Here is a 26,191-nt window from a genome sequence, read left to right as displayed (position 1 = left end):
TATATAATATTTTACTCAATTGTTATTTATTTTCCTCTAATAATGTTTGAGTTTCCTAATTTAATATTTTCTAGTATACATATTATTGGTTAATTTATAATTTATTATATGTATAATTTTAAAATATCAATAATTATATAATAAATTATAAATTAACCAATAATACGTACTAGAAAATATTAAATTAGGAAATTCAAATATTATTAGAGGAAAATAAATAACAAAATTAAGTAAACAAAAATATTTATTTAAATGAACCAAATATGTTTACTAAAACTATTTATTTGAATCAAACAAATCTTTTCTCTTGAAATAAACAAATTTTTTAGTTAAATATTAAATAAAATTTTTTGGTTAAGTGTAATAAGCATTTGGTTAATACAAATAAACGTATTGGAAGAAATTTTTTGGTTGAATCAAACAAACGTTTTGTTGACTGTATAGCAATGCATTTATTTGGTTGATTCAACCAAAATTTGGTTGATTCGAACAAATTTTTTTCTGAGTGTACGAATCTAATGTTAAAATTTTATTTTTCAAATTATTCGATCCACTATGACGGATTCAAAATTATGATTTTCTACATTTTTAAGTAAATAGTCTAAATATTAGTTTATAGATTAATATTTCCAAAAAATAATTATTGGGATGTTTTAGAAACTCTTTTATAGAAATTTAACTTTTTATACCTCTGCTCTTAAAAATTGATTATTAAAGGAATATTTAAAAAAAAATTTTGAATCCGCCATGCCATATTAGATTCGGTAATTTAAAAAATAAATTTTTAACATTAGATTCGAAAATAGCGCTTCCAAATATCGCCCTTGACGTTGTTTTAGAATATTTACTTCGAAAATGTAGAAAATTAAAATTTGGAACCTGCCATATTGGATCCAAAATTTTGAAAATTAATTTCTAATATCAGATTCATGATAAACGATCGAAAATAGCCCCGAGTAAGGAATTTTTTTGAATTTTTGACAACACTTATGTGTTAAAACCTTGGATATATTGTAGTGCATTTTTATGACCCACTTTAATCATCCGCCATTTTAAAAATTTTTCAAAATTAAATTTTTGGCAAAGTGCTATCTTATAGTGCAGCTAAAAATGAAGGCAAATGTGACCTGGAGAATTTTTTGCATGAAAATTAAAAAGGTTATGAATTTTTTTTTAAAAAGTGCATTTTTCCTATGTATTTTTAATGGGAAATTTCGATGGATCTCTGGCACGTGTTAATATTAATCAATCGGCTTCAAATTTTGGGAAATTTTTTTTTTATTTTATTGGAACTAAACTGGGGGGTGGCGTAAACAAAATTCGAAAGTCACATTGTTACGGACACCCTATTGTGCACGTTTGTACGCTCGCTTCATATTCCGCCTCGCTACGGAGTTTAATTCCGCGGTACGCGCTCCCACTAAAGTCGCAATATCTCGAGAACTATTAGAGTCTCCATAAATTTTTTTTTATGAAATGAAAGGTAAAATTACAAGGAATCGATATTTACTTATTAGAAAATTCAAAAATTAGGCCAACTGAACTAAAAATTAATTCAAAAAATTTTTTTGACTTTTTTTTTGACAAATTTTGGAAATTTTTTTTTGTTCATAATATCAAATTAAACTACGTATTTTTAACTATATCGCCTGTAAATTTTATTAAAATCGATCAAAAAGTTTCAGAGTTATTAATTTTTGGAAAAAACGCAACACTCATTTTCAATATGGCGTAGCGGCCGCCATTTTGAAAATTTTTCAAAATCCTTTTAGGATTAAATTTATTTTATATAAGACTTCTATTTCCCAAGGTTTCGAAGAAATCGGAAGACCACTTGCAAATCGCTTTTTTTCTGACGGAGTCTTACCCTTTAGTTAGAAGTTACTGTGATATATTAATATTGTATTTCTAGTTACATTCTCATCAAATGAGAAAGTATTAGTTTTGGTCGAAAATTGACTTTTGATAATTTTATGAAATCTTTACGTTTTGAGGTCCCCTGAACCCGAAAAACATGGTCCGGCGAGTCCGTCTGTCTGTGTGTCTGTCTGTATGTATGTATGTATGTCCGTCTGTAGACCAAAATGTTGTTGACACAATAACTTTTAAAAATCTTATCTGATCGTTTTTAAATTTAACACACTTAAAGTTGGTGTAAAAATGAATAAGGTTAAGTTCGTTAACCAGCCATTTTCGTTGAAAACTACAAAAACTACTACTATCTGTTGTTTAGAATATAAAAAGTAAAATTTTTAACTGTTTTTTTAAATTTGAAATTTTTTGTTTGCATTAGAACAGAATACTACATCATTTTAAAAAATAATTAATAACTTAAAATGCGTTTACAGTAAATTAATGAAATTTACACTGACTACACATAGTAGTTCACTCTTTCAAATGAAAATATTTTCATGATTGTAAATTTAAAAATTTCATATTTTTAATAATAATTTTATAAACAATTTGAATTTTTTTATATGTTTTACCCCTCGAATTGCATTGAATCTCATAAGAAGTATACTATGTAGTTATTATTATTTTATTATTTTTCTTATCTAAAGCGCCTAGAAACTAGGGTTATTTTTAAATTTTGCAAATAATTAAGATGTTCATAAAAACATAAAGATATTTTATGATTTAATCAATTTGAGCAGCAGTTTATACAAATAATTGTTATTGACAAATGAAGGGCTGGCTGCAATAAGGGGACGAACGCCTGGTTGAAAGGAATAATACTAGTCAAGTAGCAGTGAGCGGCTTAAGGCTTGTCACTGTTACCCGACTTGTATTTTTAAAATATTGTAGCTTCTTCAACAACCCATATTTCTGCGAAAATATTTAGTAGTTAAAATAATTTCTCATTTTCGATCAGCAAGAACAAAAATTTGCATTTAAGTTCACTTAATCTCGCAATTATCAGCAAGCAAAAATATGTGATGAGAATGTAATCCTTAAAGTCGTAGTAACTTTAAGAAAAAATAATTCCTTGAAACATATAATAGAAAAAAGGAAAAGAACGCAAATAATGCACAACGGTCGCGGATGACTGCGAGCGCAGCGAGCTATTTGCGCGCGAAGCGCGACGACCAAAATTCGCGCGCCCCGAGGCGCGCTGAAGCTTGCGAGCGAAGCGAGCCTCCTGCGCGAAGCGCGGATGAGAATGTGTCCGCCCGAAGGGCGGGCAGATTTTTTTTTATTGTATTAAAAAAAATTTTACGTTTATTTTTTTATTTTTTCAATAACTAAGATTTCTTTAAACCAAATTTAAAAATTAGATAGATATATATCCTAGCATTAAATGTACAAGTCCTTTAAACTTTGTTACATGTATATTGTTATTATTTTATGTATATTGTTTATATATACAATAATATTATATACATATATATAATAATATAATATATTATATATATTATATATTAGTATATAATATAATAATGTATATTACAATATAATAATAAAAATATATACAATACAACCAGTATATTGTTACATGTATACTGAATTTAAAGAAAGATTTTATTTTCGTGTATCAGAGAAATTGTTGTGTGCATTACAAAAAAATTTTCGCATACAGGAGTCAGTAAACATCTGATATCATGTGCACTGTGATTATAAATATGTCATATTCAGGGTGTAGCTAGAAGTTACTGTGATATTACTTGTAATATATTAATGTGTTATTACTTGTAATTTGTTATTGTAAAAAGTTTAATTTTGCGTTTATTTCCTATTTTTTCATAACTTAGATTTTTTTTATCAAGATACTTTAAACCAAATTTCTTTAAAGAGCAATATTAGAACTGTTTAAAAAATGTTAATTCTGTTATGGACTTAAAATTTAAGTTAAAAGAAATATAAGAATTAATAAAGAGTGTGAGTATTTATTTCAATGTACAGTAGGTTTCAAAAATGCCTTCATAGTATAAACGTGTCGCACTCATATGTTCCCATGGAAATATATGAGTGCGACACGTTCAAACTAAGAAGGCATAATTGAAACCTACAAAAGCAATTTGTTATTAATGAGATATTTTTTATTTAATTCAAGTGTAAAATGTATACTTACTTTAAAAACTTATTTTTTTTTAAATTTTAGTTTGTAGTATCATTACGAAACTCATCGATAAACTAAACTAAATATAAACAAAACTTAATTGCAGGTGTTTATTTAATTTAAATATTTCCTTCTTCAACAGCCTTGTCCTGCCATGAAACCTTTTCGGGGCCCATAAAATGATTTTTAAAATGATTTCTAATATGAGCATAATTAGTAATTTCAAAATTATTTTCCAATGGTTGAAAAGTGCTTTCATCAACTTCACTACGCCATTGCCTTAAAATTTCTTCTCCTGTTTGATCTAGCGTATTCGCAAAAATAGGTGGACAATATTCTTGCATGTCTTCCGGTAAATTGGACTCATGCTTTTTTATGAAATTATGAAGACAGACTCCAGCCTGAACAATTAGACTCATCATGCGTAATCCTACAGCAATCATTCCCCTAAATATTCGCCACCTTGCTACTAATATTGCGAACGTATTTTCTATTGCTCTTCTCGCTCTACTCAGCCTGTAAATATAAATACATTTTTATCTTTTTCAAGCTTTCCTGTCCCTGCTCCTTTAAATGGACACAAATAATGCATTGCATTGCTAAAAGCTGCATCACCGAGAAACACTTGTGGAACTTTAGGTCCACCTGCATGAAGAGAAGTTGTTGGGGGTAGGTTCATTGTATCATTAGCGAGCTTTTCGTACAAAGCAGTATTCTTAAAAACACCTCCATCACTCTGCCTTCCTTTGCCACCCACGTCCACATAAGTAAAATTGTACTTCGCGTCACACATTGCTAGCAATTTGATACTATGATATTGTTTGTAATTGTAAAAATCTGAACCGCTATGGGGTTGCGCCTTAAAAAAGTAAAGAAAATATATATTAGTAAAGAGAGGCATCGGATATATTTGAAGTTTCTAAAATTTGTATTGAAATAAAAATAAATTTAAAATCGCACTTTTTCCAAAAAAAGTTAAATTCAAATAATAATACTCTTTTGGAATGTAGAACAACCATACTTAAAAATCTTCTTACTTGCATCATAATATGCTTCCCATCCATCGCACAGAAACAATTTGGAAACTGCCACATATCAAAAAATCCTTTATTATGATTGACCATTCATCTTCACTAGAAGGCAATTTTAACAGGTCTGGTTGAAGTGTTTTCCATAAAACGTCTAACGTTTGTTGAACTACTTTTTTAATTGTAGATACACCCATTCGAAATTGGAAGGAGAGGGAAGAAAATGATTCTCCTGTTGCAAGAAACCTATGTCAAACATATAAGAATTAATATAGTTAATAATTAGTATTTTTAATACAAAGATATAGAAATAGTAAGATAGAAAATACGTGAACAGTAAATTTAATAAAAAGTCGAACAATGTTTTAAATATTGTTAGCCACTTAACATCTCAGAATTTTTATTTAGAAAAATTAATTATTCTAGTGGACAAAAGCCACTTCATTTTAAAATGTTATTTTACGTATAAAACGCTTTACGTCATTTTCTAAAATATATATATATATACAAGGAGGCTTGTTTCTTCATTAGGATGCAATCATAAATCTCAGAAATCCGTATGCTATGTAGTACGGGAATGTAAATTTTAATTTTATAAATTTCCTTAAATACATGCTGTTTAAATTACCTTAGAGTAACCATTAATTTCTCAGGAGTTATGACATCTGGTCTTGTTGGTGCATTCAAAAGCTGACTGACAACATTGAGAAGAAGTTTCTCAAATAAACTTACGCTCATTCTAGTGTAATTACGAAATACAATACGATCACACAATACCATCTCATTTAACCAAACTAGCGTGAGCACCTGTAATGTTTATAATGTACCTAAATAAATTATACTATTTTCATTATTGTAATAAATTTAAAATAAAATAGAAATCCAAGTACCAAATACACTTCTCTTTTCCCACAATGGGTGGATTCTAAATTTTCGATGTATTTTTCTCTTTTGCTTATATCTTAATAAGAGACTAAGAGCTAAGACATCTCTGCTTGGACCCTCTTTAGAATACGATTCGTCGCTATCGCTTTCTTCTAAAGAATCATTGTCACTTAAGTATGAAGAATTAAGTGTGCAGATATCATTGTGAACAATTTTATTTGATTCTTCTCGTTCAATTTTAGAACACGATTCGTCCACTGAAGTATAACTGGTTTCGTTATTGGAATCCACTAATAATACCAACTTTCTTCCCTTGCCTGCAAAAAAGCACACTACATTAAATATTAAAATATGTTTTCAGTAGAATTAATTCTCGCACATTCTTTGCATCTTTGACATTTATTGTTATGCTAATTTCAATAAAGTTAGAACAGAATGATAATTGAATCCTATTTAACCCTCCATCAGAACACATGTTTCCATGTCCATCAGATGCTAAATTTCTATAATTCATAAAATATTCTTAGGATTAACTTTTTCGACTGGATGTTTTTTATAAATGTTTATAAAACAGACTGAGAGTACAAATTTCTGGTTAGTCTATGTGTATATCCAATATAAAAAAGGAATACCTGCAATACATTTTTTCCCTGCAAGCTGTGACAAAGATGAAGGTGAAGCAAATGAGTCTCTCCTAAAACATATTTTATAATCACGAAATTAAAAAATATTATTAAGTATTTTTTCTTTTTTTGATATACGCATGTAATAACTTACAACGGAGGAGCTAACATGTTATTTAAAAAAGAAAAAAATTTTTCAAACTTCCAACACTTCCTAGAGTTACTATTCGATTCAGAATTACTCAAGCAGCGTCTTATGAAAGTATCTTTTAAACTTCTAACTTTATCCACGACATATTCTTTAGTCCAGCCTATAAAAAAATTACACAAAAAAATCTTCTCTAATAAACAGTGTTTTAAATTAACATTGTTGTAAAAAAATTCATACCAGTCTCGTCCAACCGCTCGCCCAAAAATTTCGAAGTGTGCAAGCGCCTTAAGACTCTAGCCGTTCGCTCTTCGGAGTTTCCAGTGTAATACACAAAATAACAGATTAATACATAAATTTCTTCAAAAGTTATTTTCAGTTCAATTTTCCATCGCCTAAAAATCACAGAGAAATTTTTGAGTTTTTCAATTATTTTCTGACTTCTAAGTCGCATAACACATAAATTATTCAATTAACCACTCAAAACTTTTTGTGATGTATTAAGGAGTACTACATGTATTTTATCCAGAAGAAATTAGGTTTGTGCTGTAGGCCATTCGTGCAGAAAAAAGAAAAATCACATAAAAGTTAACTGTTTTTTAAATTTGCCCACATACAAACGTTATTAAACGGCTATTAAGTTCATGAAAAACATGTAAATAAACTCAATTACGAGAAATTTAAAAAAGAACTAAATTTTACTATTAAACGGTCATGTATTTTGAAGTGGTTTGTTTATTTAACAGTACATCCACGCATGATTTAATCATGTTTAATAACGTTTGTATGTTTAGAATAAAGCATAACAAAAACTTATAGTTATTTGCGAAAAATAGAATTTTTGCAATATAACCTCAAATATGGTCAATTTTGAGGGACAGTATTTCTAAAACTATTAAAGCAGTTTTATTTTTATTTTTCGCAAAATGTCAGAAATTTAGTAAGCTTTAAGTCCTCTGTTCGTCATTTTTTAAACAAACCATTGTTTTAGAAGTGGGGGAGACCGGGGCTAAACCGGACGGATTTGGTCTTTGACCAGAAAACTCATAGAAAAAAAATATTTTTTACTAAAGAGTAATATACCGTTTTAAAGCTTGTTCCTTCACTACAAATCGCACTTGCTCATTTTTAAAAAACTACAATAGCTTTGGAGATATATTGCTTTGAAGGTGACTACCTTAAAAACGAAAATCTGAAAATTAATGGGGCTAAATCGGACACGGCTAATTAATTAAAGAGAGAGATACAAATTTTCGTTTTTTTTTAGAAAAGTCAAATCAATTCTTTGTTTATTTATTTGTAGGTAGATATATGCAAAGAATACAATATAAAATGTAAAATATAATTAATATAATATAAAATGATGGGACGAGAATTTTGTTTAATTATAATTTTCCTCAAACAAAATCAACAAATTGGCCAAAGACTTACATTCTCGTCCAACTTCGGAATCGAGAGTTCTATTAGTAAATTTTACTTAGGGCGCCAGTCTTTCAGGGACAATAAAATACCAAAAAAACTTAAAAATAAATAAAAATTTTAGAACTCGATGATTTACCGGGACAATTAATACAATGAATAGCAAAAAGTGGAAAAGGTTCAGAATTCTCAGTAAATAGGATTAACTTCTTTAATTAAAAATCAATTATTTTGAGGTTACCTTTTCCCTTTATTTTGCATTTTCTCTGAATTCGTTATATAATTTATAATTGGTTACCATTCCCCTTTATAAATTGTCAATTCCCGAATTTTGGTAAAAATAAATAATATATATTTAATTAAACAAGTTAATCCTATTTATTGAGAATTCTGAACCTTTCCCTCTTCTTGCTATTAATTGTATTAATTTTCCCGGTAAATCATCGAGTTCTAAAATTTTTATTTATTTCTCATTTTTTTGGTATTTTATTGTCCCTGAAAGACTGGCGCCCTAAGTAAAATTTACTAATAGAACTCTCGATTCCGAAGTTAGACGAGAATGTAAGTCTTTGGCCAATTTGTTGATTTTGTTTGAGGAAAATTATAATTAAACAAAATTCTCGTCACAAATTGGCGCCCAGCGTGGGGCTAACGCCAAAGCAAAAAAAAATAAGAGAACAAAAAAATAGAAAACCCCTTACTCCTAAACTCTCTCTTTGCTCAAAGCATATCGTTTCTGTTTATCTCCTTTGTACAAAACAAAACATATTATTCTCGGAAGCATACAGTTTCTGAAAAACATATCACCTATTTTTTAATTGACCTTTTGTGGTACAAGTATTTGACTTGTTGGAATTTATTTTTGAACACATTATATTTCAAAACACAAGCTTGGTATTTCCCCTAGAAATATATTTCACCTTATCTTATCTTTATTATCCCAAAACAAATCATTAGGTTACCCAGAATTATTATCTCATAAAAGGATAATATTAGTTTCTTTCATAGAATTTTGATTTGAGAAAGTCAAAATAAATTCAATAAAGGGAACATTGTAATCTTATCTTTATCATCCCAAAACAAATCATTAGGTTACCCAGAATTGTTATCTCATAAAAGGATAATATTAGTTTTCTTCATAGAATTTTGACTTGAGAAAATTAAAATAAATTCAAAAAAAGAAAACATTATAATCTTGTTTTAGTACTTCGTACTAACGATAATATAATACGCCCTTTATTAAATTAATAATAGGTTTATTGAATTACATAAAATAATTTAAAAAGAAAAACCCCTTTAAAATAAAATTAAATTAAAAGAATAAACAATTATTACTCATTTGTAATTCAAATAATTCAACAATGGCTGATTCCAAGGACGAATGGATTTATAAATTAAATCGCGAGTGTTTGTTGTTGGAGTTAGGAAAACGTAGACTTTCAGATGCCGGTACAAAGACTGTGCTACGCGAACGATTGCGTAAATACGAAATACTATAACGCGGTGAGGATTACATTGTACGTAATCCCATTTTAGGCCCGGAAATCGAAAAAGGTCTCGGCCATTCAACCCAGACCTTAAAGCCGCATGCCACTAGTGTGCCTACGCAGCAACAAGCTCCCACGGCTTGTGCTTTGCCTTCAAGCTAACAAGATAACAATAACACAAATCTAATTTCGCTTTCTCCTTCTCAACAAACAACAAGCGTTAGTAGTCGTACTGGAACTATTCCAAAAACATCCCAACACCCTCCTACTAATGAACAGGTTAAAGCAACAAGCTCACAAACTACTGTCGAAGACCCTACTAATCATTCTCGCCAATCTTTCCACGATAGTGGATATATTGAAGGCGACGTGTCCAGTATACAATAACGTATACAAGATTCGCTGATTTCTAGGAGAGATCCTTTTGAAATGAGTGATCTTAGACAAAAGGTTCAACAGATTCCCCGTAATATTTCGCTCTTGGTGCACAACAGCGACCCTTTTATAATAACGTCCCTGAAAATTATCAGCCAAGACCGTCACCATCTTATCATTTAGAACCTCCAAATAACTTCCCAGCAAATTATCAATCAAGACCGTCACCATCTTATCAGTTCGAACCTCTAAATAACGTCCCAGTAAATTATCAATCAAGACCAACACCATCTTATCATTTCGAACGTCCCAGTAAATTATCAATCAAGACCAACATCATCTTATCACTTCGAACCTCCAAATAACATCACGATTTCACATCGATTACCCTCGACTAATTCGAAAGTAAATTATCCACCTATTTCAGAAATACGTTATCCAAACGAAATTAGATATGAAGATTCAAATCCTTCCAATTCACAACAATCTCGAGGTAGTTCTCCTCAAGTTGAAGATTATGATGAAAGATATAGGCAAAAATTGGGTGACCAAGAGCCTTCACAATAATACTCCAGCGTTAATCAACGAAACTCTTCCCCATCACGCTCTAGAAATCAGAATACATATCAAAATGATTATCAACTACCTCCTGTTGTAAATCGTGAAGGTTATCCATAAAACGAAAACCCTCCGTCTTATCCTAATGATTTTCCACACAGAGAATTTTCTGATTATAGAGACCCCTATAATAACCCTCGCAATCACCACAGACATTATAACAACTACTCTCCTTTGGCCTCAGCTTACCACTTAATGTTAAAGTGGAATCTTAATTTTTCTAGTTCGCAAAATGAAGATCCTGATACCTTTTTGACCCGAATCAATAATGGTAGGGCAATGATTCCAATAGAAAATCATGAGTTATTGCGATTGCTTCCTTTTTTCTCACCGGAGTTGCTGCTGAATGGTTTGAGGCTCATAAACATAGCTGGCGTATGTATCATAAATTTGCTATAGCTTGTCGAGAGCGATTCTGTGATTCGAGATTCCAATTCAAATTGAAACAGGAAATTAATAGACGCACACAGGGAGACCACGAACCTGTGGCAGATTACTTGACCAATATGATGGTCATGTTTAATAGAGTCAGTCCAAAGTTATCCGAGCAAGATAAGATCAGCTATGCTCATCGCAACATGCTTTCCCGTTTAGTTATCTCTATCCCTCGATCCAGTATTATAAGTTTTACTCAGTTAGATCGAGCTGCAATAGCTACAGAGAAATCTTTCAATATCGCAAGATCTTATCGCCCCCACCTCGTCTTAAAAGATCATTACTTCCAGATCTTGCCTACCACGAACCTCCAAGAAGTTCCCAAAGTAAGCGTAAAGAAGCTCTCAATATGCTGCATTTAGATTATGAGGAATCGGAAGAAGATTCTGACGATCAATTACACAGGCCGACAAAATTTTATTAATTGCATGTTGACTAAAATGTTATAGCCGATTCTTATAGGATTTTGTCCGTAGAATCCGAATTTGACCTTGAAAATATTGGATTGGCTCTAGTTTTCAATCAACTTGCGTTTCAATACGCTAAATACGCATTTTTTGCATTTTTTTAATGGATGTAAAACCATACACCGAAACAGTAAATTTTTCCGCGTAGGACCAAATTAAAGCTTAAATACTGCTCTTTAATATCCAAAGACAAAAAATTTAATTTATATACAAATTTAACCTTTAATGTCCAATTAGTCATACGCTGTTCCATAAACGTAATAAAAATAACATTATTTTTGACCAGGTAAGTCAATTTAAGTGAAAATTAGTCTTCCTGGGGCTTTTTGTGGTCGCTGTTTATAAATCTGCTATGAAATATAAAAATTAAAAATGGCGGACCAATTTTAAAAAATAGTTTACACCTTTATGATAAAAATGTAGAATTAAAAAAAAAATTCGCCATATTGAATCCGCCATTTTAAATATTAAAATCTGAATACAGATTTGTAAGCAGCGAACACAAATACCCCCAGAGAGACTAATTTTTACTTACATTGCCTTACCTGGTCAAAATTAATGTTATTTTCAATACGTTTATGAAACAGCGTATGTACCATTGGACATTAAAGGTTAAATTTGTATATGAATAAAATTTTTTGATTTTGGATATTAAAGAGCAGTATTTAGGCTTCAATTTGGTCCTATGCGGAAACATTTACTGTTTCGGTGTATGGTTTTACATCCATTCAAAAAATGCCAAAAATGCGTATTTTGCGTATTAAAACGTAAATTGCACGAAAACTAGAGCCAATCCAATATTTTCAAAGTCAAATTCGGATTCTACGAACAAAATCCTGTAAGAATCGGCTTCCATTGGTTGAGCCACAAAATTTTGTTGGCCTGTGTATTGTTGTCTAAAGAAATGACTAGAGTTCCTTAACGTAATAAATCTTCAAAATATTCCCAAAGTAAACCGAATAAACCACAAGTTGATTTACCTGCTGCTCAATCCCTTGATAAAGATAAAACAGCTTCCCAACCTAGTGTTACCAAAACGTTACTAACAGAACCTCAAGTTGACCCTAATTCTCCAGTCGTCTGTTGGAATTGCGATCGCCCCGGTCACCGCTTTAATATTTGCCCCGAACCCAAAACAATTTTTTGCTACAAATGTGGTAATAAAGGAGTAATTCGTACTAATTGTCCCCGATGTGCGGGAAACGAAACCAGGAATCGTTAGACCGGACAAATCCGATTCCTGCAGTGTCAGAAGTGTCCAAAAATTCTCCAGCAAATATCCTTAGTAAAAAGGATAACCCTAATTTTGTAGAAATCGAATGCTTAAAGTTAAATACTAAATTAACAGGATCTAGTGGACTTTATATTTCAAAAAATTTAGATATATCAATTTTTTATGAATCAGGCAAGTATTATATTGCAAGAAAGGAGCTTTCTAAAATTGTGGGTAATAAGGATTTTGTTATTAAAGATGGTCAAGACCTTCCCTTGACAGACTCATCACTAGAAGATTCCCTTTCTACTTTCTATACGGCCCCCTCTGTTTTCCTAGACCCTTTAACGAACTCCAACGACGAAACCTTTCCTTCTCTATCAATTTCCCAAACTCCTATCATTTGCGAAAGAAAGAATCCAAAAAAGAACCGTAGAGAACATTATCGAAAAAATGTTAATAATAGACCTCCGAATACCATTCACTTGTCGGTTATACGATACCCTCTCTCAAATATCTCTAAGCGACAATCTTTAATGTATATGACTATTAAGATATTAGGTCATTCCTTTAAAGCTCACGTGGACAGTGGTGCAACTCGCACATTTATAGGTCCTTTGGGTCTCGAACTCGTTAAAAAACACAATCTGGAATCACGTTCTGTTGATAGCAAAGTTCAGTTCGCTAATGGAAATGTGACCATTATTTCACGGGAAATATTGTTACCGATCAATCTAAAAGATCATCACGAGATCATTTCAGCCAAAGTTCTTGATTCTTTGCCGGTAGACCTTTTGGTCGGGTTAGATTTTCTAAAATCCTTCGGCATTAGCATAAATTTCGGCGACAGAAATTGGTTTTTCAGTAGTCATCCTGATGAAGTTTTCGATTTAGAATCTAACGAGGAAACTCCGTATGTCTGTAACGGCCTAATGGAGCTCACTTCGTTACAGGCGGATCGTTTGGCCGATTTCTTGTCAAAAAATCTCCCAGAAGCTCTTACTAAGCCCGGACTAACCAATAAAGTAGAGCATGTGATAAATGTTAAAGATCACCCCCAATCAAACAAAGATGTTATATGGTATCCCCTAAGGTTATGGAGGCGATCATGGCTGAATTGTAACAAATGATAAAGGATGAAATTGTTGAACCTTCCAACAGTTCCTGGTCAAATCCTATCGTCATGATTCGTAAACCCGATATGACTTACAGATTCTGTCTTGATTTTCGTAAACTAATCGCGGTCACCGTAAAATATGCCTATCCCCTCCCCTTGATGAATAATATTTTGAATAAACTCAGTTCTGGCCATTATATTTCCAAAATAGATCTACACAAAGGTTTCCTTCAAATTCCCCTGCACCCCGATAGTAGGCAATACACTGCATTTTCGATACCTAGAAAAGGATTATTCAAGTTTAAACGAATGCCTTTTGGCCTAACTAACTCCCCGGCCACTTTCCAGAGGCTTTTGGATGGTTTGATAGGACCTAAAATGGAACCTTACTGTTTTGTGTATCTGGACAACATAATTCTTGTTACGGCCACCTTTGAGGAACATTTAGAACGACTAAAGGAAATATTGGATATAATTAAGGAAGCAGGACTCGTCATCAATAATTCTAAATGTGAATTTTGTACCTCTCAAGTTAAATATTTAAGATTTATTGTTGATGAAAAGGGATTGTCTGTTGACCCTGACAAAATAGCGCCAGTTGTTAATTATCCTGTACCCCGTAATGTTAAAGAGTTGCAACGTTTCCTGGGCATGGCATCATGGTACCGAAGCTTTATCTCAAATTATTCAACTATCGCAACCCCTTTAAATAAACTTTTAGGTAAAAAACAAACTTGGTCGTGGACAAATGACCAGCAATCAGCATTTGAGAAATTGAGATCTATGATCGCTAATGCTCCCGTTCTGTCTAGGCCCAATTTCAATTAAACATTCGTCTTACAGACTGACGCTAGTGGTGTAGGAATAGGTGCTGTTTTGACCCAAGACATCGATAATGTGGAGCACGTTATTGCATATGCAAGTCGCTCTTTGACTATGGCTGAACGCAACTACTCTACTACAAAAAGAGAATGTCTGGCTGTCGTCTGGTCGATAGACAAATTTCGTGGTTACCTAGAGGGATATGAATTTAAGGTCATAACAGGCCATAGCAGTCTACTCTGGTTAGATAGGTTAAAAAACCCAACAGGTCGTCTCGCTCGCTGGTCTCTCTCCCTTTTAGGTTATCGTTTCGAGATACTTTACAGAAAGGGTGCTAACTCCGTGTCCATGATGCCCTATCAAGAATACCTTCCGCGGAATTACCAGATGAATCCTTCCCTTCAGACAAGAATCTCTCTCTTTGTGAATCATCCCCTTCCCCAACTTCTTGGTATGTGAGAAGATTCGTAGCAGTTTCAGAATTCCCCGATAGGTATCCGACTTGGCAACTACTAGACAAGAAACTCTATCACTATCGTCCCGATACAGTTTTATCTCCCATAATTGATGATTTAAATAAGTGGAAATTAGTACCAAGTGACAAAGAACGTAACCAAGTATTAGGTGAAACTCACAACGATTCCCAATCAGTTCACCTGGGAATAGAAAAGGCTTTTAAGAAACTTTCCCGAGAATATTTTTGGCCCGGATGCTATCAGGATATAATCAATTATGCCAAAAGATGTGATACTTGTCTTAGGTGTAAAGTCTATCAACTACTTCCCCCTGGATTTTTAGGTCACCGAATTGTTGAAGAACCTTGGGTTGTTTTCTGTGCTGATATAATGGGACCATTCCCCAAAAGCAAATCAGCTTTCCAATATATATTAGTACTCCAAGATGCATTTACAAAATGGATAGAAATTGCCCCTTTAAGATTGGCCAATGGTAATTTAGTTAAAAAATCATTTCAAAGCCTAATTTTGAATCGCTGGGGAACGCCGCAAGTCTTGGTTACCGATAATGGGACCGAGTTTGTCAATAATACAATCAGGTCGTTAACTCTCGAATATGGTATACATCACTCGACTACACCCCCATATCATCCGCAAGCGAATCCTGTGGAGCGAGTGAATAGAGTTTTAAAAACTATGATCGTGTCTTACATAAACGATGATCACCGTACCTGGGATTCACACTTGTCTGAGTTTCAATTCGCTTATAATACCGCCCACCACTCGTCCTTAAAAACCTCACCAGCATTTCTCAAATTGGGAAGAGACCCAAAACCAATTAATTCCCTGCGCAAGGTCATAGAAGGTGACCCTGAAATCAACGCTACAGATCCTATAGAATGGAAAAAGCAAATGAGTAAACTTCAAATTTTGAAAGATTGGGTGGTCAGGAATCTAGATCAAGCCTTTCAAAAACAATCACATTATTATAATTTACGTCACCGTCAATTAAAATTCCAATTGAATGATCTTGTCTTAATGAAGAATAGAACTCTGTCCTCTAATTGAAAAATGTAGCTGCCAAACTTAATCCCCGCTATATTGGCCCCTACAAAATAACCAAAATCTTATCCCTCACAGTATACGAGTTGTCCAACTTATCTCAAGAAAAAATTGGAAAATACCATGTACAAGATCTTAAACCGTTCCTCCACCTGATAACGAAGATAATTGATAGATTCCTCCTCTAATAAACTACATTTAACTCTTAAAACTGATTACTACTATTTTAGGGTTACAGTTGCTAATGTGTCACATTTTTAATGATTCCTTTTTTTTGTTTAAGGTTACCTATAATACATTATTCCCTTTGGTCATAGACAATAAATTGGGTTACCAAAGATGTTACCGGAAGATTCGAAAGAGGACTTGCAACAACAATTCTTAGATCACGTTCAGTCTCTGAAGGAGAAGCTAGATGAGAGTACGGAAAGAAATGCAATTTTGACTGAGCAGTCCCATAGTGCTGACATCCAGTTACAACCACGCCCTCCTGCTGGCGGTTCTATTCTCAATCTTCCCTTTATTGATCTTACTTCACCCGGTTCCGATAACTCTCCTCCTGTTGTCCAAACCAGGTCAAATTTAAATACAGGTACTATTCCAAAAGTTCGCACAAATCCGACAAACACTTTGGAACCAACACCTCAGACACCTTTCCGAATTCCGAGTCATCTGATTTTCGACGAACTTGTCGCTCACCCAAACGATACCACTCTGACGATGCACCCATATTAAAAGAAAATTTTGTTAGAAATAAAAAATTAAAGCCACCCCCAGCTGAACCTTCTTGTTCAGATTCAACTTGCTATCATTCCAAATCACAAAAATCACCCCCTAAGACCAATAAACAAAGACCTTCACCCAAGAGACGCGATAGTACCGATTCCAATCGTTCTCACTCAAACAATGAATATTATCGACAGGATCGCTCGCCCATCCCATCCCTATTGCGAATTACGGTTGAAGTTCCACACGAAACAGATCCGAAAACTATTATTTGGCTTCGTAGACAAAGTTGCCACGGTTGTTGGAATTGTGGTAACCGACGTCACGGTTATGAAGAATGTCCTTTTCCGTTGAAAGAATTTTGTCGCGAATGCGGAGAACCAGATGTTAAAACTGTCGATTGTCGCAATTGCGAAATAAACCGACAAAACATGAATAACACATAATTATTTAATTTATTAACCCTTACATAGTTTATTAATGACATACAAGTGAAATTTTTGTTTAGTTTAACATTAAAATGTCTATATTATATTGAAATGAGTTAATAGGTATAACCCCAAAGATGCCCACGGTGAGCTTGGATGAAATTCAACCCAAAAGTCATGACCCTTTCTGGTTTATTTTTGATATCATTTAAGTGATGTCTAATAATCATTTTAAGATAAAAATTAAATTAATCGTTGGAGGGAAACTCAAATTATATTGATTTTTTAATTTTTTTCTAGGTTACTGTACATATTTTTTGAAGGATAATGTTTTAAACAATATTTATTGCTTCAAAAGATATCTTTTAACATTAAAAAACATTCTTTTTAGTAAAAACAATATTTTAATATATAAAGCTAAAAAATTGTCGAAAAAGTGTGAATTTTTTCGTTTTTCTGAAAATTACTCTTTTATAAGTCATTAAACACTAATATTATGCAAATGTAAATTAAAGTACACAAAATTTCCTGAAAAACTAAACAAGAAAAACTATTCTATCTATTAAGAGTAGAGATGATTCTATCACTCAGTCGTATTTTCACTATTTATTATTCTGTCCACTGTTGTTACTGAAATATGATGATTTAAAGTTCGTTTTTAATGAAAAAGTAATTGAAATTTGTCATTCAGTCCAGTTTCTTTGGTGAAATCTTTTTTTCTGGACCTTACTTGAAAACCATATAATAATATGTTTAAAATTAACTTTTTTAAACATATTATTATATGGTTTTCAAGTAAGGTCCAGAAAAAAAGATTTCACCAAAGAAACTGGACTTAATGACAAATTTCAATTACTTTTTCATTAAAAACGAACTTTAAATCATCATATTTCAGTAACAACAGTGGATAGAATAATAAATAGTGAAAATACGACTGAGTGATAGAATCATCTCTACTCTTAATAGATAGAATAGTTTTTCTTGTTTAGTTTTTCAGGAAATTTTGTGTACTTTAATTTACATTTGCATAATATTAGTGTTTAATGACTTATAAAAGAGTAATTTTCAGAAAAACGAAAAAATTCACACTTTTTCGACAATTTTTTAGCTTTATATATTAAAATATTGTTTTTACTAAAAAGAATGTTTTTTAATGTTAAAAGATATCTTTTGAAGCAATAAATATTGTTTAAAACATTATCCTTCAAAAAATATGTACAGTAACCTAGAAAAAAATTAAAAAATCAATATAATTTGAGTTTCCCTCCAACGATTAATTTAATTTTTATCTTAAAATGATTATTAGACATCACTTAAATGATATCAAAAATAAACCAGAAAGGGTCATGACTTTTGGGTTGAATTTCATCCAAGCTCACCGTGTGCCAAGTTTGGTTGTGATTGTATTATTTTTGGTCTAGTCTAACTTTGAGTTAATTATTATTACTTTATAGTATTATTTTGTTTAAGACCACGTTTCATATTGATCTCATTTAGTATTATTAATATAATAAGTAGACAATGTCAATTATTTTGTACTACCAAGGGTTGTGTTTATTAAAGTATATTATATTTCTAATTTTTGTCACTTTAATCACCATGCGGGTCGCCGAAAGCTCAACAATCGGTTAATAAAATATTGATTTTTCTTTTCTTTATTAATTTTTGTAAACTTTGTTTGTATTTCACCGCTAATGAAATGCGTTGGAGTTCCTGTCGCATGGAAATTCGTCATTACTTTTAAATAAGGATATTCCTCTTTGTTGTCGACTGTGGATGAATACCAAAGGAGCCTAAGGATTTTTGAATTTGCCGCCCAAGCAGCCTTTTACAAATTTAATAATTGCCAGGGATCTTATTTACCTAACTACGGCCCTGAGATAAAGTCAATTTTCTACTTTTTACCGATTCTCTCTGGAAATATTATTGTTTTGCAAACTTGCCTGAGTAGAATGGGATTTTTGCTATATTGCTGCCAAGAAGGAAAAATTAAGAAGTTATTTTTGTTAAAATGCTTCTAATTTCACGATTTCCTTGGAACCTGAGGTTACCATCACTCGCTACGTCACTGTCGGAGCAGACGACATTGAAGTGGGAGAAAGTAAGCTGACGACCAAGAATCCATCGCAAGATCGACACTTTCTCCTGACGACTCGCATGGTGTGGACATGTGAAAACAGTTTTTCTTAGTGTGTGAAATATTTCGAACGAACACAACGACAATTGATCTGTGCGGTACTTAAGGTAGGACTGTTGCCTCTGTGTAGTTTCTTTGATTATCTGGGGATCATTCTCCGACAATTATTATTTTGTTCAATTTCGAGGTTACCTAGTGATTGAGTGGGGTTAATTATTTTATCTTTTCTTTCTAAATTGTACAACGTTACAATGAATTATAGTTTTCAGACTTGTTTGTCTTCAGCAGCTCGCTTGCTCATTCGTGTTTTAAAATAAATTCTTTATTTATTTATTGATAAAGTGGTTCTATGCAAAGAATATAATATAAAATAGGTCATTAATATTAAATAAATTATTGTATTAGCAAATTTGATTGTTTTTTTTCACTACGTCCGATTTAGCCCCACACCGTCATCTAATAATTAACCTACGGTTTCTTGCGAAAGGCATATCGCGATCAATTTTTGAGCTATACAAGCTGCACTTTTTTTAAAATTCCTCAGAATTTTATACACTTTCTTTTTTATAATAATTACTTTTACTCTTAAATGGAATGGAAAGCGGTAATTTTCAGAAAACTGATTTTTTGCACCTATTTTGCAAAAATTTTTTGCTTTCCCGACGGATTTCGAAGTGCTAAATTTAGGCACTTTATTTTGACCCTAAAATGAAGAGTTTAAGCAAAAAAATTGAGGTCCTGAGATAAAACGTGATATGCCTTCTTTTTCGACTAATTTGACTGGACTATTGATCGAATTTCGGGAATTGCAGAATTGGTTCACTACAAATTTTATCTCGGAGAGTATTAAAAGCATTTTGTTGTGTTGTAGACCATTCAAAAGTTATTCCCTTTTTCAATTGGTTGTCTAAAGATTTTGCAATTTTTGCGAAGTCTGATATTAATCGGCGATAATAACCTATCAACCCTAAGAACTGTTTAATATTCTTGGCCCCTTTTGGTATAGGAAAATTTGTAACAGATGAGATTTATATGATAACTAATCGTCAGATTTTGAAATAAAACTACCAAAGTATTCAATTAGATGAAACAAATAAATAAAAAAAACATGACATTTTTTTACCGCGCCAAACTATAAATATATATTGACAGAAAGTTAAAAAAATAACTAAATTATATAAATTTTCATACGAACGAATAGAGTGGGGAGTTAAACTATCTCTCTCACTCTCACTGCCTCACTCTAGTAAGCGGCCCGGTATACTTTTGACCAGAGCCAACTGCGCGACTAATGCCTTAAACGAGGATTTTCTTGTAAAAGCGAATTGAAAAAATAAGAAATAGGTATTCTTTTCAATCGACTTTAAGCGATTCTACGTAGTCAATTCAAATGAATAGAAATTGTTTATTCTTTTCAATCGACTGCTTCGAATTTTAGAAACGCATTAAAAGGAATAGAACTTTTGACAAAAAATTTGAAAAAGCCTAATCTTTCCAATTATTATTTGTAGGAGCTCCTCTAGTTATTGTTTTAAAATAAAACGCAGTGACAGCTATTTTTCGCGTCGTGTGAATTTCATTGTGATTTCAGTGCTAAATTATTAAAATGAAAAATTAAAACTAGTGAAAATATGGTTAAAAATGCACAGTGCTTACGATAAAATAAAAAATTCTCTTATTGAAATAAATGAAAGAAATTTTCAAGTGTTCAATGTGATACCGGCCACTGTTGAGTGGGGAGCGACTGGCTCAAAGGCGAGGAAACAAAGTTAGTGAAACCAGCAAGATTCTTAACGCAAGAATGTTTTAGTGGCCCTGAGAAGGGCCGGTGTGCCTTGAAGGCGAAGTGGCGCGACGCGCTCGGGTTGAGGGAAACCTGTGTCCAGACGACCGACTCTGGGACTACTCGATCCACCCAAGAGACAAGAGGTTTAGATGCTGGCGTAGAAATAGACGTTTGGGCAGACGTCTTCGTGGGGCCCGGTGATGGGCGTCCGGATGGCGGCGACCGTATCTTTCACTAGGGCTTGACAGGTTTTTACCCAGCCCTGGTGTTGCCGAACTAGAGGGTGAACCCGGTGTAGCTTCACGTCTTGTAGGGGCCGGCGGGTAGCGCTGATCACGTTGTCCGAGTCGGGGTTGGCCGAGACCACGGCGAGGTCCAGGTCCAGGGTGAGGATGGTGGCCCGGTTCTGCGAGTGAGCTACCGGGAATAAGGTGCGACGGGCGCTACTGAATTTGGCCCGGATGCGACGGCGTAGCCTGCACACCTTGTGCAGAGGAACGGACCCTTGTGGCAGCGGAGCGTAGCGGCCCAGGGGAGTACGGTGACCTAGTGATCCCCGGATGCCCTCCTCCTCAGCTTCTTGGTCGGTGACAGCTAGGTCCTGATGGGCGTCGTCGTCGTCGTCGAGTGGCCGTTCCACATCGGCTTCCTCGCGGCGTTGACGGTGGCTGCGACGTTGGTGAGAGTTCTTAGCCATACGAGGTGGCAGCTCAGTTACTTAAGAGGTTGTTCGACAGACACAGAAGGTCCCGGTTAACGGGCCTTAGGTTGTCTTCGGGTGACAACCTCAGAAGTGGTGCGGAAGGTCACGAGGCCTTAGGTCACCAAAGCTGCACCTGTATGGGCAGCGACCCCAAACTTCCTTATGGTGATGTAGGCGGATGTAGCCGCGGCGTCGGCAAGCGGCTTCTGGGTGGTGGTCCTCGGCCTCCGAGAGACGTCGTCTGCAAAGCGGCGATCCAACTGCGGCTTCCTCACGGCGTTGACGGGATCCCTGGCCGTGCTAACGGCAGTCCGGCTTCTTGGGAGGCTATCTCTTCAGACCCGGAAGGTCCCGGCTAACGGGCCTTAGGTTGTCTGGAGGTGACAGCCTCGGACGTGGTGCAGAAGACCACGAGTGCGAGTTGAATTATTCTTACGTGAAAGTCTTTGCCCTGAGAAGGGCAGATTGTTTTGAACCAAACGTAAAAGGTGCCCTGAAAAGGGCAGATTGTTTGAACCAAACGCAAAAGGTGCCCTGAAAAGGGCAGATTGTGTGACGAAGGCGGTTTCTCGTTTAGGCGAGAGAGTAAATGCGCAGCGTGTCCAAGAAATGTCCTTTTATTCAACTTCGTAGCAGGAGAGCACGGTACTTCGTCTAGTTGGCAAAGACGATGGCAATGGAGAGAGCTTCTCGGGTGGCGTGGCCCCTCTTCGATGGTCGAAGGACAAGTGAGTTCGCCCTGTGAACTCGTGGTGGTGTCGGCGGCAGCGGTGTTCCAATGAGCTTCGTCGGCAGGCGAGTCCGTTGTCAGGAGCGGGAGGTCTTGACACGTCCAGGTTCAGGTAAGTTCTGAGAGCGAGGCAGGGAAAACGAGCGGTATTTATGCGCCTCTGCCGAGTCGCATCCGCGGTTTCCCTTTCCCACCAGGCGGGAGCCAATTAGCGCTCGAGATACCCCCACTCGGGCGCGCGCAGGCGCGGTGCGGTGGAACGAGAGTTAGTCGAGCGAGAGCGGAGGAACGAGTAAGATGTGCTGCGATGCCCTCTCTCCACGTAATATTTTTTTGACATTACCAACCAGTCTCATACCATGCTCTAATACATTCACAATATAGTCTAAATAATACGAATAATATTAACGATATTCAAACAGTAATATTAATAATAAAAAGAAAAAGGAAATAATAATGTTATAACACAAACAATAATATTATAAGATAAACGATACTAAAAACAGTAGAGTTAAACATGCTAAAACAAGCTTTAGCATTAAGGCAGATGGCCGACAACGTCACGGGTTTTTCCTCTACCCGAGCCAGACGCATTTGGGTTTTCCCTACGGCGTTGTCGCCGCTCGGGACAATAGAGGCTTAGATCTGCCTAAATGTTTCATTCTTTAGTTTAGGGTGTTTGTGTAAATTGCATTACCTTTGCAGGTAATGTTTGCAAACACAAACATCCCAAACTTGAAGAGGATGAATGTAACAAATGTTTAACCTCAAGTTTTCAAAACCTAACCTTTTTTTCAAGTGAAATATTGAGTGATAGTAAAGCAATTCAATAGAATAGAAAATTCTACTGATTTGTTGTACTCTCTCACTCTTTTGAATGCGCGTTTCATATTTTGGTGAAGTCAATTAAGAATAATAGATTTTGCTACTTTTCCTTGCTCCACCGAGGAATTGGATTATTTTGGAAATTCGCCCATTCAAAAGAAATGAACTTCTCCCAGATAACAATGCGAGTTGGTGCATGTAAGAAGCACAGCGTGCAGACACTGTGTGATAGCAAGAATGGTAGCACGTTGTCCGCATTGACTATTAGAACTCAGTTTGCCCGCACGGTGTGCACACTGAGAATTTTCAATTTGCAGCCTGACGTGCTGTCAGGATGCCCATCTCTTGCTGTATTTAAGACTTTTACGCAAATAATTATTTTTTTAACAAATTAATTTTTTTATTTCAGATATTCGAAACAGTTTTTTCCTCTTTTTTATTTTCAATACATAGATATATTAAGAATATATTTTAAAAAGTTTCAAAGAGAGCATATCAATAAAATGTTTTTTAATGAGTTTTTAAGAAAACAAATTTTTATATCTTTTTATTTTTTAATAAAAAATATTGTTTATCACTACAATCCTTAACATTATATTTTATAGAAACGTATAAAGTAAAAGGTTATTGTATAATGAGGATCATTATAGTCAAAGCATAAGAAAAAAAGTTTAAAGTTCTTATAAGTCTATTTTATGAAAACCAGAATTTTTTATCAAGTGACAATAGCATTATTATATTATTATTACATATTTAGTAGTTTTGTTATTTTATTATTTTACTTTGCCTGAAGCGTCTTTTTTCTTTGGAACTATCCATAACGGTGAATTAAAAGGAGACATGCTTTCTCGAAGAATATTTTTCTTTAACATTTCTTTAATTTTTCGTAAACTTCTTCCTGTAACATAGGTGGATATATATATTGTTTTGTATTTACAGGTTGATCGTCTGTCGTTCTAATTGTATGCTCTGTTAATTTAGTTAAAGGTGAAGGGTCGTTTCCTAATGGAAAAATGTCGTGAAATTCTGTTATAATTCTTAGTAAATCTTCTTTTCCTTCTTTTATGTGGTCTAGTCGTGTTTTCGATAGTAATTCTTTAATTCTTTCACTACTGTTGAATTGATAAATTTTTTCGTCACTCAATTTATTTATAGAATCTATCCATAAGTCTTCATAAGCATCATACATACTTTCAATTTTTGCTGTATTTAGTGGTAAAATCGGTTTTCCTTCATAATTGTATTTTGTAACTGCTGAATATCCTCCTTCAAAATTAATGAAACAGATTTTATCTCTCTTATCTGCACTAGATTGCGGATGAAGTATTTTAGGCCCTAAATTTAAAATACCTTTTTCCAAGTCAATTTTAAATTTTTGATCGTAAAGTAAATTCATTCCAATTAAACCGTTTTCTCTAAATGCATTTTCATCTTTTGTAACTTGAAAAACTGATTCTTTACCGTAAAGTTTTAAACAAATAGAATATTCGAACATTATGGGATTGTTTCCGATTGTTAAAACATTATGAGGCGCGTATTTTTTAAAGTTTTTCCCTTCTAACATACTTTCTTTTATAATTGATATATTTGATCCTGTATCAACTACAAATTTTCCTGATGCTAACTTATCAAATTTTAAAGCCACAATAGGTGTGTCGTGTCTTCTTCGTTCTCTTGGTATCGGTGGAAAGTCGTGCTTAGCGGGTTCTCCGATAAAGAAAATTCTTCGCTTAGCTGCACTCGGTCTGGTGGTTTGGTGTTGATTGGTCGTGACTGAAAATTTTGAGTTTTTTCTTGACGTGGTGGTAAACCTTTTAATTTTCCTCTACAAACATCCTCTGTATGTCCTAAATTTTTACAATGGTTGCATTTTTCTAAATTTCTCGGTTTGCTAAATCTTGGTGTTGGTACTGGGTTTTCATTTCTTGGGTTTCTGGTAAAATTGTCAATTCTTCTTTTATCTTTCAAATTCACGTTAATTTCTGAGGCAATATTAAAACATTCATTCAGCGTTTTCGGTTTCTGAGGACGGATTCTAATTTCAAATTCTTCACGTATATTTCTTAAGATGTCTTACGAAAGTTTCTTGAGGTGTTATATTCATACTATCTATAGACTGCCTGATTTTATCCTGACACTGCATAAATCTTGAGGTGAATGACTCTAAACCTTCATTTTTGCCCATTATACATGAATCGCGAGCCCTTTGAAGTGATTCTAAACTATCTTTTTCTCCAAATAAAATTCTTAATCTCTCAAAAAAATCGGCAAAGGTTTTAACTGCATCTGCTCTAATTGTATTTGCTGCTCTTCCTACTAATTTTTGTGCAATTATTGCATGCAGTAATGTTAATCTTTCATTTCTTTTCGTTTTTCTTTTAGATAATCTTATAAGATGAATGAAATTTTCTAAACCGCTTCCGTTAAATTCTGGTACTAATTTTATGCTTTTCCCAAAATCATATTCTGTAACTTCTTCTAATTCTTCGTGATCGCTATTTAATTCGTTTTCATTTAAGGGTAAACCTTCCTCTCTTCTAACTGGTTGTTCCATCGCTACTAATCTCGTTTCGAATCTCTCCATTTTTGCAAGAATATTTTGCAAATGGTCATTTGAAGCACTTGATGTTTCTGGCATGATGTTT

The 26,191-nt window shown here is 33.7% G+C and overlaps 1 protein-coding gene across 1 annotated transcript; it reads right to left on the bottom strand.

Moving 5' to 3' along the window:
• Nucleotides 1-4,496: 4,496 nt before the first annotated feature.
• On the bottom strand, nt 4,497-5,208 carry LOC122503464. The gene is made up of 2 exons (XM_043614026.1): nt 5,095-5,208; nt 4,497-4,916 (listed from the first exon to the last, which is right to left on the bottom strand). The coding sequence occupies exons 1-2, from the start codon at nt 5,179-5,181 to the stop codon at nt 4,569-4,571; spliced, it is 435 nt and encodes a 144-aa protein (XP_043469961.1). The 5' UTR covers nt 5,182-5,208; the 3' UTR covers nt 4,497-4,568.
• Between the last annotated feature and the right edge of the window lie 20,983 nt (nt 5,209-26,191).

This window comes from Leptopilina heterotoma, unplaced genomic scaffold (assembly GCF_015476425.1).
Source record: "Leptopilina heterotoma isolate Lh14 unplaced genomic scaffold, ASM1547642v1 Lhet_1092, whole genome shotgun sequence".
Taxonomy (NCBI): domain Eukaryota; kingdom Metazoa; phylum Arthropoda; class Insecta; order Hymenoptera; family Figitidae; genus Leptopilina; species Leptopilina heterotoma.
This window is presented reverse-complemented; position numbering and strand designations above follow the sequence as displayed.

Bases quoted from the DNA above. Each gene is read 5' to 3' on its own strand.
- LOC122503464 (XM_043614026.1), bottom strand. From the start codon at position 5,181: ATGGTCAATCATAATAAAGGATTTTTTGATATGTGGCAGTTTCCAAAT. The intron at 4,917-5,094 runs GTAAGAAGATTT...TACTTTTTTAAG, and splicing joins GGAAGCATATTATGATGCAA to GCGCAACCCCATAGCGGTTC.